The sequence below is a fragment of the Salvelinus sp. IW2-2015 genome, linkage group LG5 (genome assembly GCF_002910315.2).
Source record: "Salvelinus sp. IW2-2015 linkage group LG5, ASM291031v2, whole genome shotgun sequence".
NCBI lineage: Eukaryota > Metazoa > Chordata > Actinopteri > Salmoniformes > Salmonidae > Salvelinus > Salvelinus sp. IW2-2015.
Genome location: NC_036844.1, coordinates 3362431 through 3377040, shown reverse-complemented (window position 1 = coordinate 3377040; position 14610 = coordinate 3362431). Strand labels below are relative to the sequence as shown.

Here is a 14610-nt window from a genome sequence, read left to right as displayed (position 1 = left end):
ATTGAATTAATAAAGATGCAGTAGTGACTAAACTCACCATGGCTAAGGGGTTGGTCTGCCGCTCTCTCTCCCTCCTGATCTCATTCTCGATMGACTCCCTGATGGCCATCTTACAGGCCCTCTGACAGATCTCTGTCAGGTCAGCGCCAGAGAAACCATTGGTCATCTTGGCCAGGAAATCCAAGTCCACATCCTATAAATCAGACAGGGGTGGAGGGAGTGTTAAAACCACTTCCAGACAAAGATCAAAACAGTAATGGGAATTAGAAAACACTGATGTTTCCCCACACACAGCAATTTCCATATCAACAACGTTTCCACAAACAATCAATACCCATTACATGAAGCCAGCCTGGAATAAAGACATTTGATAAGCCCTAACCCCACCCCTCAAATCAGAACATGCTGACTGAGGAGATTGGAGAAACAGTTCAGTCAGCACAATGTCAGCGCATGGCCAAATACACATAGATGCTTGCCTTGGCGATGGGTGACTTCCTGAGGTTGGCGCTGAGMATGTTGATGCGGGACTTCTCGTCTGGCAGGGGGATGTAGATGAGCTGGTCCAGTCTTCCGGGCCTCAGGATGGCRGGGTCGATGATATCAGGCCTGGTACAGCACACAGTTTAGTCATTAAACTTAACCTACATTTCTACACAAACCATTCTACACCTCATTATACGCTACCTTATTGTCCACCTCAGATCTTAGTGCATTCAACTAAGGTAGGGGYGACTACCACATATGATAATTGCAAGTAAAACCTTAATACATTTTTTGTTTTGTATATTGCTTCTAGCATCAACCACAGTGCTAGAAATGTGTTTTTAACACTAGAACCGCTAAAGCAGTCATTTGGACTGCTCATTCATTTTTATTGACTTTTCCTAAATAAGTCTATATCGATGTTAGAATCTTAATATCACAAAAAGAACTGGAGTTATAACCTGTTTTAGGAGGAAATGACATGAGACGTTTCCAATCCTCCTCCCGACAGTAAAAATATATATATTTAAAAAAAGACCTGCTCTACTCCTTCTCCCAACAGTTGATAATCACCCCTATAATTGCCTCAAACGAAATCTAAAACTATACCGAAACAATTCACACAACAGATTAAATACACTATATATATTTTTATTTTACCTTTATTTAACTAGGCAAGTCAGTTAAGAACAAATTCTTATTTTCAATGACGGCCTAGGAACAGTGGGTTAACTGCCTTGTTCAGGGGCAGAACAACAGATTTAGTCAGCTCGGGGATTCGATCTTGCAACCTTTCGGTTACTAGTCCAACTCTCTTACCACTAGGCTACCTTCCACATACAAAAGGATGTGGACACTATTTCAGCCACACCCGTTGCATAATTATTATTCCGGATGCCCTAAACAATCGGAAAGGGGTTCAGAGAAAATGACTTTACACCAGTCCAATCTCTGTACTTTTTGCAGAATATCAGTCTGTCCTGTTTTTCCTGGAGAGAAGTGGCTTKTTTGCTGCCCTTCTTGACACCAGGCCATCCTCCAAAAGTCTTCACCTGCCTGCTGCCATTCCTGAGCAAGCTCTGTACTGGTGGTGCCCCGATCCTGCAGCTGAATCAACTTTAGGAGACGGTCCTGGCGCTTGCTGGACTTTCTTGGGCGCCCTGAAGCCTTCTTCACAACAATTGAACCGCTCTCCTCGAAGTTCTTGATGATCCGATAAATGGTTGATTTAGGTACAATCTTACTGGCAGCAATATCCTTGCCTGTGAAGCCCTTCTTGTGCAAAGCAATGATGACGGCACGTGTTTCCTTGCAGGTAACCATGGTTGACAGAGGAAGAACAATGATTCCAAGCACCACCCTCCTTTTGAAGCTTCCATTCTGTTATTTGAACTCAATCAGCATGACAGTGATCTCCAGCCTTTTCCTCGTCACTCACACCTGTGTTAACGAGAGAATCACTGACATGATGTCAGCTGGTCCTTTTGTGGCAGGGCTAAAATGCAGTGGAAATGTTTTGGGGGGATTCAGTTCATTTGCATGACAAGGAGGGACTTTGCAATTAATTGCAATTCATCTGATCACTCTTCATAACATTCTGGAGTAAATACAAATTGCCATCGTAGAATGTGTCATTCTCAAAACTTTTGGCCACGACTATGTACACGCAGACCATGTAAGCACGAGCTGACAATAATTGGTTATTTATGACTGCAGTCAGACACATCCCCCGTCATTTGGTTACATACATTTCTGTTAATGCATGTATTAAGTYCGTCCATTTACCATTCTCGGAGTAGAAACGTTTGCAGAGTTCACAACCTGCTACACTTGTGAGAAACAAGTTTTGGTTTATTTCATAACCATTACGAGTTTTGCCAATCTTTTCATTGGATRGCTTCGTGAGTGAGCACGTGTCTGTTTTTTTGTTGTCCTGATAACGTTGAGGGAGCGCGCATAGAAGTAAACCTATCTGGCCTGCTGCATGCAAATGTAGGAAAGTGCCCATTTGGCAATGCCTGATTTCTGATTGTCTTAACTAATGATAGTTCCTCAGTATTTGAAAGATCTTTCCAACACTCCTGGCCTCGATAATCACCAAGCCTCGGTGTGAAAGAGCAAAGATCACATATATGCAGTGGAAGCATAATAAAAAACAACTGTCTGTCCTGAGCTCACTGGCGCAGGAAACTGYGGGCCAGGAATAGGCTAGTTYATATAATGTTGCAAGTTCGSWAGGGACAGCTTCAGGCGGATCCAGTTGTTGATTCGATACAATGTTGCACTTCACTAGCAATAGCTCGTCAAGACAGATCGAAAGGGAGTCAGGCMGAGTAGAGATGAAGGAGATTGAAAGAACCTGAATTTATCAGGATATTGTTTTATTTGTCAGCTTTAGGCCTATGTATTTTACTTAGTCGACGATGAAAGTTATAGGCCTACTGCTGCATTGGCCTATAGGCTATCTCTGAGTTCTATGCACATTTCTTTAGCTAGCCAATGGGACAGCCATATGGCAGTGGCTGTTGCTCTCGCCTTTGTTGAATTTGAACTTTTAGATTTGTATCATTTTCCTTCAGATCTTTATGCTTAACCACGTGACAATGATTGAGAAACGTTATTATTGAAATGAAACTGTTCCACGAAAATGTGCATATGAAAGTAATCATAACTTTTACGTAGAAATGGTAGGATAAATTGTAAGCTTCCCCAAAGTTCAAACTCACAAGCTGCTTATGGTCTTTACTACAGTATAACACCTTTTTTTTATTTTTATTTTTTTAAATGGTGAATGTGCAAGTGCGTGCAKGCCTATGGATATCAAAGGCCCGTCCAACTGATTAGTTCTGTCGCTGGCCCTGAATGACAGTTGTGCCTGGYTCCACGTTGGATCTAATAACCCTAGCGAARTGATGTTGATCATCTGTTGRCTGCTTGATTTACAGCAGGATCCTGTTAGATTTAACAGACAAAGCATCGAGGTAATTAGTTAATGTTTTCATATGTTTTTGTCCCTCGGATTGGACACCAAATCTACAGTGCGCAATTGTGTAGGTTAGACTAMTGCGCAACACCCACCGCTATTCCTATGAATTATTCTGGATATAATGACAAGAATTTACATAGCCTAGTGGGCTTATTCACAATATGATCTGGTAATGAAATAACATGACACATTTGTTTTGTTTTCCGTGTTAGACCTGCAATTTTAAACAATACAAGTGGCTTGAAGTAGCCGACATGAACTTGAATTTGGAGCTCAGAAATTCAWGTACTAGAGTAGGCCTACCTTGAAAATCAGACATTTACGCAATTTGGTGCTTGAAAAGTTCAAGTAATTATTGTAGCCAATTAATAAGTTCTCCTGCTCCCTTACACTGAACAGAAATATAAAAACACAACATGCAACAATTTCAAAGATTTTACAGAGTTACAGTTCATAATGAAATCAGTCAATTGAAATACATTAATTTAGGCCCTAGTCTATGGATTTCACATGACTGGGAATACAGATATGCACCTGTTGTTCACAGATACCTTTAAAAAAGAAATCGCAGGAGAATGGATTTAAAAAAGAGGCAGTATCTGGTGTGATCAGTTGCCTCATACAGCGAGACATCACCTTCGCATAGAGTTGATTAGGCTGTTGAWTGTGGCCTGTGGAATGTTGTCCCACTCCTCTTCAATGGCTGTGCAAAGTTGATGGATATTAARGGGAACTGGAACACGCTGTTGGACACGTCAATCCAGAGCATCCCAAACATGCTCAATGGGTGACATGTCTGGTGAGTATGCAGGCCATTGAAGAACTTGGACATTTTCTGCTTCCAGCAAATGTTTACGGATCCTTGCGACATTGGGCCGTGCATTATCATGCTGAAACATGAGGTGATGGCGGCGGATGAATGGCARGACAATGGGCCTCAGGATCTCATCACGGTATCTCTGTACATTCAAATTGCCATCYATAAAATGCAATTGTGTTCATTGTCTGTAACTTATGCCTGCCCATACCATAATTCCGCCYCCACCATGGGGAACTCTGTTAACAACATTGACATCAGCAAACCGCTCGCCCACATGACGCCTTGATGGTTGGGGTATTCATTTTGATTTTGACTTTATAAAAAGATGCTGTCCCCACATTCCAACAAAGGCACTACACAAAAAATTTTGATTTAACAATTAAACTGTTTTTAGTGTTTTGTTTTTACATATAACCGACAGTAACAAACTAATAAAAATGCTATTGTGTTATTGTAGAATTATTATTATTTTTAATTCTAACGTTACCTAAAACCTTCACAAACACAATAAAATTATTATTTTTGTGATAGCATATATGGAATTGATTAATTACATTGTTCGATGTTGCAGTCTGAATGACTGCTCACTAGCTTGAAGAGGGGGGGGTCCCTCGAGGCCCAGCGGTTGTAGTGTTAAAAACTCAATTKGTGAGAATAACAGTGTAGCAGAGTGAGCGGTTAAGATGGCCGACCTGTTGGTGGCACCGATGATGAAGACGTTCTTCTTGCTGGACATGCCGTCCATTTCTGTCAGGATCTGGTTGATGACGCGGTCGGCCGCTCCGCCGCCATCACCCACGTTGCCGCCACGTGCCTTGGCGATGGAGTCCAGCTCGTCAAAGAAAAGCACGCAGGGGGCGGCCTGACGAGCCTGGAACACAAGCGGGCTTAGGAGGGTACAATATAGGTTTTGCAACGGAAAACGAGAATAAGCGTTTATTGGACGAGTCAAGGTTGGTCCCTCCCTTTTCAGTCYTTTTTCTTCCGTTTATGCCTAATAAACACCTCCCAGGTTTCACATTTATTAACCATCTTTGTGCATGTGTAACACAACAATGAAATATCATACAATCAATAAAAACAGTTCAAATACATGTAAATATGAGGTTAGAGGGATCTGAAGCCATGAGAAATTGMTTTAGRCTTACCTTGTCGAAGATCTCACGAACGTTGGCCTCYGACTCTCCGAACCACATGGTGAGCAGCTCAGGTCCTTTGATGGAGATGAAGTTGGCCTGGCACTCGTTGGCGATAGCTTTGGCCAGCAGGGTCTTACCACAACCTGGGGGCCCGTAGAACAGCACGCCCTTGGATGGGGTCATGCCGAACTTCAAGAACTTGTCTGGGTGCTCCACTGGGTACTGAAGAGAAGCGCAGACCATGAAGGTTAATCAAGACCCACTACAGACAAGCAAAACACACCAGAGAAATTAACTGTACACTTCACTCTCTATTGATAAAAAATAAATAAACAAATGACATATTAGCTTTTATGGCATATATAGCTAAATCTTATCAGTAATGTACCCATGACTATAACATGGCTTACCTGTACAAGCTCCTGGAGTTCCCTCTTGACGTCCTCCAGACCTCCGATGTCCTCCCAGCTGATGTTGGGCACCTCAACCACCGTCTCTCTCAGGGCTGACGGGTTGCTCTGGCTTAGAGCCCACTGAAACACAACACGCATACAAATCGGTTAGTCCTGCTGGTTAAGAGATTCTCTGCTACAACTGGTTCTAATGCTTAAAATGGTACCTGGTCACGTTTTGGGGAGATAACTTAAGCATAAAGTGCTGTCCTCAGACCATTAGAAAAAAGGCAATTGCTGGATGCTGCAGATTTACATCGTGACGAAAAACAAAGGTGAATAAAGTGCTCTGTGCTAAGCTACTTTGAGTAGTGTGTGTGTGTGTGTGTGTGTGTGTGTGTTAAAGGAGAAAATAATCCAGTTCCTTACTCTGAAGTCGTCCATGGTGACAGCCAGGGAGCTCATGACCTCCGCGTCGATGGTTTCGTCCTCTAGGTCGATGAGATCCATCTTCTTCCTGATGGCCTGCAGGGCGGCTTCAGAGCACAGAGCGGCCAGGTCAGCCCCCACATGGCCGTGAGTCTGATTGGCAACCTGGAGGACACAGATAGACATGGTCACACATACAGTGGCGATACAGACACAATATGGCAGTGAGTTAACCCACTCGCAACTTTTCATTCCACCTTGCGCACACACACACAAAATGGTGAGTTTCATTGACAACCTCACTCTGCAAAACGACAGTAGTGCTATACACACACCTGCTCGAGGTCCACGTCGTCGGACAGTTTCATGTTCTTGGTGTGTATCTGGAGGATCTCCAGTCTGCCTGTGGCGTCAGGGATGCCGATGTCCACCTCCCTGTCAAAACGCCCTGAGGAGCAACGTCACACAGTGAAGGTCAGTCTCACTAACCAGCATWGAAAGATTCCATTTTGATTTCTTTGTTAACGTCAACCCTGTTGATTCACAGCTAGTAATGACAAAGAATCAACATTGGATGAAGATATTCATCAAATATGGTATGTCAAATATAAGAGGCCTCTGACAAAACTCAGAACGGACACTGTTACATTCTAGGTGTGCAAGTGCATTGAGGAGGGATTGTACCAAATCGCCTCAGGGCGGGGTCAATGCTGTTGGGCCTGTTGGTGGCTGCCATGACGATGACGTGAGCGCGCTGCTTTAGGCCATCCATGAGTGTGAGGAGCTGGGACACAATGCGCCTCTCCACCTCACCGTGTGTCTGCACAGGACAACATAAAAAGGTTAATGGCATTCTCGGTTGACACTAAAGTCCCTTTCTCACCATGTCTTGTTGACGACGCCGTTCACGCCAATTGCAAAATATCGTCCTGCTGCAATCTGTCAATTACTTATTCGGAACAGGTTCGATTTGTGTCTTTTCGCATGCGAAAATAAGCTGTTGATCAATATACACTGAACAAAAAAATTCATTAGGCCCTAATCTATGGATTTCACATGACTGGGCAGGAGCCAGGCCCAGCCAAATAATGAGTTTTTACCCCCCAAAAGGTCTTTATTACAGATAGAAATACTCCTTGGTTTCATTAGCTGTTCAGGTGGCTGGTCTTAGACTATCCCACAAGTGAAGAAGCCGGATGTGGAGGTCCTGGGCTGGCGTGGTTACACGTGGTCTGCGGTTAGAAGGCCGGTTGGACATACTGCCAAATTCTCTAAAACAACATTGACCTCCGATTTATTGTAGAGAAATTAACATTCAATTATTTGGCAACAGCTCTGGTGGACATTACTGCAGTCAGTATGCTAATTGCACGCTCCCTCAAAACCTCTGTGGCATTGTGTTATGTGAAAACTACACATTTTAGAACGACCTTCTATTGTCCCCAGCACAAGGTGCACCTGTGTAATGGTCATGCGGTTTAATCAGCTTCTTGATATACCACACCTGTCAGGTGAATGGATTATCTTAGCAAAGGTAAACATTTCACTAACAGGGATGTAAACAAATTTGTGCAAAACACGGAGAAATAAGCGTTTTGTGCATATGGATAATTCTGGGGTCTTTTATTTCAGTTCATGAAACATGGGACCAACACTTTACATGTTGCGTTTATATTTTTGTTCAGTATGAATTGTTATCTGAGACAATGCCAGTGACAGGCCGCTCACTGCTACTGACAGATCTGTGAGATCGTTGTGTTTATGAACAGATGTATTTATTTCTCCATCTGTTTTTTTACATTTGCAATGCATTGGTGCAAAAATGTATTAATTTAGCCAAAGTGATCACATCACACCAGAGCTACACATCMCTCTCGCCATTTAAACTCCCGCCAGTTKATTGCCAATGCTGTAGGCTATTTAATAGCCATTCAGCAACCAAGAAGATCATTCGATGCTTCTCTCCTCGAATAGGCCTAGGCCTATTAGTGTAAAAATAGAAATATTTACATAAAAACAAATAGAAATGATAGTCTTAAACGATATATTGATGTTCATCGTCTATATATACACTGCTCAAAAAAATAAAGGGAACACTTAAACAACACAATGTACTCCAAGTCAATCACACTTTCTGTGAAATCAAACTGTTCACTTAGGAAGCAACACTGAATATGACAATAAATTTCACATGCTGTTGTGCAAATGGAGGACAAAAGGTGTTTAAGTATAGGCAAATTAGCAAGACACCCCCAATAAAGGAGTGATTCTGCAGGTGGTGACCACAGACCACTTCTCAGTTCCTATGCTTCCTGGCTGATGTTTTGGCACTTTGAATGCTGGCGGTGCTCTCACTCTAGTGGTGCATGGAGACGGAGTCTTACAACCCACACAAAGTGCTCAGGTAGTGCAGCTCATCCAGGGATGGCACAACAGATGCGAGCTGTGCAAAAGAAGTGTTGCTGGTCTGTGTGCAGCGTAGTGTCCAGAGCATGGAGGCGCTACCAGGACAGCCAGTAAATCAGGAGACGTGGAGGAAGGCCGTAGGAGGCAACAACCCAGCGAGCACGCGCTACCTCCGGCCTTTGGTGCAAGGAGGAGAGCGCCAGCGACTACCAGAGCCCTGCAAAATGACCTCCAGCAGGCACAAAGAATGTGCATGTGTCAGCATATGTGCTACCAAAGGCTCTGAGGATCTCATCTTCGGTACACTAAGCAGTCAAGCTACCTCTGGCGAGCACATGGAGGGCTGTGTGGTCCCCACAAAGAAATGCCACCCCACACCATGACTGCACCACCGCCAAACCGGTCATGCTGGAGGATGGTGCAGGCAGCAGAACGTTCTCCACGGCGTCTCCAGACCTCTGTCACGTCTGTTACATGTGCTCATTGCTCAGTGTGAACCTGCTCTCATCTGTGAAGAGCAACAGGCGCCAAAGCGAATTTGCCAATATTGGTGTTCTCTGGCAAATGCCAAACGTCTGCACGGGCGTTGGGCTGTAAGCACAACCCCCACCTGTGGACGTCGTGCGCGCTCATACCACCCTCACATGAGGTCTGTTTCTGACGGGTTGTGAGCAGACACATGCAACATTGTGGCTGCTGGAGGTCATTTTGCAGGGCTCTGCATGGCTCCTCCTGCTCAAAGCGCGAGTACGCGGTCCTGCTGCTGGTTGTTGCCCTCCACGCCCTCCTCCATCGTCTCCTGATTACTGCTGCCTGTCCTGTAGCGCCTCCATGCTCTGGCACACTCAGCGACAGAGCACAGCACAACCTTCTTGCCACAGCTCGCATTGAGTGCTGCCATCCCTGGTGAGCTGCACTTACCTGAGCCATCTTTGTGGGTTGTGAGACTCCGGTTCTCATGCTACCACTAGAGTGAAGCACCGCCACATTCTACAAACAGTGACCAAAAACATCACCAGGAAGCATAGGAAACTGAGAAATGTCTGGGTCACCACCTGCAGAATCACTCCTTTTTGGGTGTCTTGCTAATTGCCTATAATTTCCACCTGTTGTCTATTCTCATTTGCACAACAGCATGTGAATGTATTGTCAATCAGTGTTGCTTCCTAAGTGGACAGTTTGATTTCACCAACAGTGATGTGACTCGGAGTTACATTGTGTTGTTATAGGTTCCCTTTATTTTTTGAGCAGTGATATATATATCCTACTCGTTCAAGAGCTATGAGGGGGAAAAAGATAGGCAGCAGAGCGGTTGCCAGCGGAGATGCGTGAATTGCACAAGGAGGAGAACAGTGAAAGAATAGACAGAGGATGTGTAAATTAAAGTTAATACAGCCTATATATTAGGCTATACATTATAGGCCTGCCAAAGTGAAACTAGGCCTTTCCTGACCAACTTTCTCAGTAGTTGTGTATTCAGACTTACCTTATGAAGTGCTTAAATCAAATCAAATTTTTATTTTCACATACACGATGGTTTAGCAGGTGTTAATGCGAGTGTAGCGAAAATGCTTGTGCTTCTAGTCCGACAATGCAGTAATAACCACAGCTAGCTAAGCTCTAAACCTAGACAATGTCCCACCAACTACTACCTTATACACACAAGTGTAAAGGGATAAAGAATATGTACATAAAGATATATGAATGAGTGATGGTACAGAACGGCATAGGCAAGATGCAGTAGATGGTATAGTGTACAGTCTATACATATGAGATGAGTAATGTAGGGTATGTAAACATAAAGTGGCATAGTTTAAAGTGGCTAGTGATACATGTATTACATAAAGATGGCAAGATGCAGTGGATGATATACAGTACAGTATATACATATACATATGAGATGAGTAATGTAGGGTATGTAAACATTATATTAAGTGGCATTGTTCAAAGTGGCTAGTGYTACATTTTTACATAATTTCCATCAATTCCCATTATTAAAGTGGCTGGAGGCTTAACGGGCTTAGCATGCGTGGTTCCCTTGTGCGCACTGAATACATGTAATTCAACTGCTGAAAGCCCTCCCACTTGCTGGCCAACAGTTTATTCTTTAAATACGGTGTACCTTTTAGTTTGAATTTTGTCAAACTCAATAAAATTTATCGAGAGAACGGGTTCAGAATATTGAGGACCGATGAAAGAAAGCCTGTACTAACCATGGAACTTTGTGATGACACAGCCAATTATTGTGCCACGAGTCAAACTGTTACGGCTTGGTCTGCACACCACTCCATAACGATTTAATTAGCCTACATGTATTTTTTTTTTAAATATATTATCAACTGTTACTAATGATCCTCAGCAACAACCACATGGCCATGACTGCGTTTACAGAGGAAGCAAATTAAGTTAAACGAAACAATGTAATTAAATGATAATGTAGGCTCTACCAACTGAAGGGAACTAACAGTAAATTGGCAGTTAAATATGTTTTGTTATTTGGCCTACTGATGGTCGATACTGATAGTGGCTAATAATTAACACGATAGAAATAGGAAAGAGAACTTTGGGGTAGTCTATAGTTAAGACATTCGAGAGTGCCAATCCCTGCAAATTAAAAAGGTTCTATTTACTCCTGAGGTGCTGACTTGCTGCACCCTCAACAACTACTGTGATTATTATTATTTGACCATGCTGGTCATTTATGAACATTTGAACATCTTGGCCTGTTATGTTCTGTTATAATCTCCACCCGGCACAGCCAGAAGAGGACTGGCCACCCCTCATAGCCTGGTTCCTCTCTAGGTTTCTTCCTAGGTTCTGGCCTTTCTAGGGAGTTTTTCCTAGCCACCGTGCTTCTACACCTGCATTGCTTGCTGTTTGGGGTTTTAGGCTGGGTTTCTGTACAGCACTTTGAGATATCAGCTGATGTACGAAGGGCTATATAAATACATTTGATTTGATTTGTACAATAACAATTCTGCACAATGGCACAGCATTTCATAAACTTTACTGTGGGAAAGTTGATTATGGTTCAGTTTCTGCCATATTACTGTTTCACGTGTAAATAGATTAAGGTCAAATATATCTAAAACAAGTGTAATTTATATTTACAATTCCCTTAATTAACCAAAACGGGTTACTCATTTACCTAGCTCTTATCGATAGCTCTTGTTATTTCTATCTGAAAAAATTAAGTCGATGCTTTTTCCACTTCCCCCATACTCATGGTTTCCTCACGCGTAAAGGTGGTGGAAATAAGTCAAGGTCAGAATACGGCGTCTGTGGACACCTCCTCCACACCTTTATTTATTTGATCTCCACCCCCCAAAAAATTGCACGCTATTCTCATGCTTAAGCTAAAGATCAGAATGCGCATAGAGAGAAAAGTGCATAAAAGGGAATTACGTCCCATTTACATGCGCTTAACCTGGGTCGGAATCAGGTTCCATTTCCATTCAGAAATGTTCCTGAAATACAGTACCTTTAGACAGTAATCATACCCCTTCACTTATTACACATTTTGTTGTTACAGCCCGAATTAAAAATGGATTTAAAAACATATTACACAATACACCATAATGACAAAGTGAACACGTTTTTAGACATTTTTGCACAATTATTGAAAATTAAATATATATCTCATTTACATAAGTATTCACAACCCTGAGTCAATACATGTTAGAATCACCTTTGGCAGCGATTATAACGGAGTCTCTAAGCGCTTTGCACACCTAGATTGTACATTATTCTTTAAACAATTCTTCAAGACCTGTCTAGTTGGTTGTTGATCAGTGCTAGACAGACATTTTCAAGACTTGCCATAGATGTTCAAGCCGATCTAAGTTAAAACTAACTAGGCCACTCAGGAACATTCAATGTGGTCTTGGTAAGCAACTCCAGTGCATATTTGGCCTTGTGTTTTAGGTTATTGTCCTGCGGAAAGGTGCATTTGTCTCCCAGTGTCTTTCGGAAAGCAGACTGAACCAGGTTTTCCTCTAGGATTTTGCCTGTGCTTAGCTCTATTCCGTTTATTTTTATCCTAAAAACCTCCCTTACCGATGACAAGCAAACCCATAACATAATGCAGTACTCAGTGATGTGTTGCGTTTGCCCCAAACTAGAGGTCTTCACGGATGCAACAGCCCCAGAATTCGGAGGTCAATTCTGACTTTTATCTCGGATCTGGTTTGGGTATGATATAATTGCCACGGGTCTCAGTAATGTGTAATTAAAATGTATTTACCGACTGGACCCGATTAGACCTGTCCTCTGTTAATTTAGTGTTTGTGTGATGAGAACTGTGCAAGCTTGTTATCGGTGTCAGCCAATTGAAACTCAATAAAACGTATAGCTTATGTCCAGCTGAAACTGGTTCTGGCTACTCACCTCATGTGCCCCTGCTGGGGGGAAGAAAAGAAAAGGAAAAAGGAGCCTGGGCCTAGGCTACTGTTGATTGCAAAGATGGAGTCCTTTTTCATCGAAGTAAAACAAAAAGTTGAAAGCGAAAGAGTATAGTGAAAAGAAGCCAACAAGGGGAATGTTCTCTGGAACAAGTTTTAATATTGTAGAGGACAAAGATGAGAAGAACGTTGGTGAGGCCAAATGGACTGTTTGCAACTCGCTTTTCAGGTTTGATGCAACTCTCTACCGTTTATTTAGTATTTATTATCAATTGTTTATTCATTATTATTATAAATCATTATTATTGTAGGCCTGTTTAATCATCTGAACCGGTCCTTTAAAATGTCTATGCAAAAAGTGAAATTTTTTCACATTTGTGTTGGCTAAATGAAGTTAGAACTGTCTTTTTTTATTTTTTTATGTGCGCTCCGTATTTAGTTTAAGGTTAAAAGTAGGCCTGTTGTAAAATAAATAGCATTAACCTATTGCTGTCATTTGTTGGGTAGGCTTACAGTATGCAATTCCCTTTCTTGGTAATAGCTGCAATATAGGTCTGTTAAAACGTGTTTTTGCCAGTTTGCAATTTGTACACTGCCCTGGTGTGGAGGACCTTCTGTTTTACACTGCCCTGGCTTGTGTAATGAACTGTAACAGTGAGATAGTGGTCCTGACAGAGGCTGGTCTACCCGTCTGATGTGATGGCCAGCTTCGGCACGTCCTTCAGCTCAGTGATCACATTGGCCTTTTCTACACCATACCAGGTAGGAATGAATGTGTCACTGAGGTAACTCCTGGAGGGAGGGGTATATTTGGGGTTGAGTGCCATGCTCATCTCCCTACAGTAAAAAATGAAGTGTTGAATGTGTTGAATAATCATTATTGAATTATTGTGTTGTTGTGTATGGTGGAGTGACGGGACTAACATACAACCCTTACTACTACTACTATACTACACTATCCTAAAAATTAATACCACTCAATATACAGTTGAAGTCGGAAGTTTACATACACCTTGGCCAAATACATTTAAACTCAGTTTTTCACAATTCCTGACATTTAATCCTAGTAAAAATTCCCGGTCTTGGGTCTGTTAGGATCACCACGTTATTTGAATGTGAAACGTCAGAATAATAGTAGAGATTATTATTTATTTCAGCTTTTATTTCTTTCATCACATTCCCAGTGGGTCAGAAGTTTACATACACTCAATTAGTATTTGGGAGTATTGCCTTTAAATTGTTTAACTTGGGTGAAACGTTTCAGGTAGCCTTCTACAAGCTTCCCACAATACGTTGGGTGAATTTTGGCCCATTCCTCCTGACATAGCTGGTGTAACTGAGTCAGGTTTGTAGGCCTCCTTGCTCGCACATGCTTTTTCAGTTCTGCCCACACATTTTCCTGTCTCTTATACACATCTAGATGTGTATAAGAGACAGGTTTAAATGTAGGCCTTGAAATACATCCACAGGTACACCTCCAATTGACTCAAATTATGTCAATTAGCCTATCAGAAGCTTCTAAAGCCATGACATTTTCTGGAATTTTCCAAGC

General features: G+C 42.4%; 1 protein-coding gene across 2 annotated transcripts in view; it reads right to left on the bottom strand.

Moving 5' to 3' along the window:
• LOC111963806 (transitional endoplasmic reticulum ATPase) overlaps positions 1–14610 on the bottom strand; it is a 42324-nt gene that overhangs the window by 11566 nt on the left and 16148 nt on the right. For both annotated transcript variants that reach the window (XM_023987343.2, XM_023987344.2), the window contains exons 9-16: positions 6937–7072; positions 6588–6700; positions 6253–6417; positions 5842–5964; positions 5441–5653; positions 4985–5163; positions 480–609; positions 38–193 (exon numbers count right to left, since the gene is read on the bottom strand). In XM_023987343.2, coding sequence (XP_023843111.1) covers positions 38–193; positions 480–609; positions 4985–5163; positions 5441–5653; positions 5842–5964; positions 6253–6417; positions 6588–6700; positions 6937–7072 — 1215 coding nt within the window. The remainder of the gene's footprint in view (positions 1–37; positions 194–479; positions 610–4984; positions 5164–5440; positions 5654–5841; positions 5965–6252; positions 6418–6587; positions 6701–6936; positions 7073–14610) is intronic.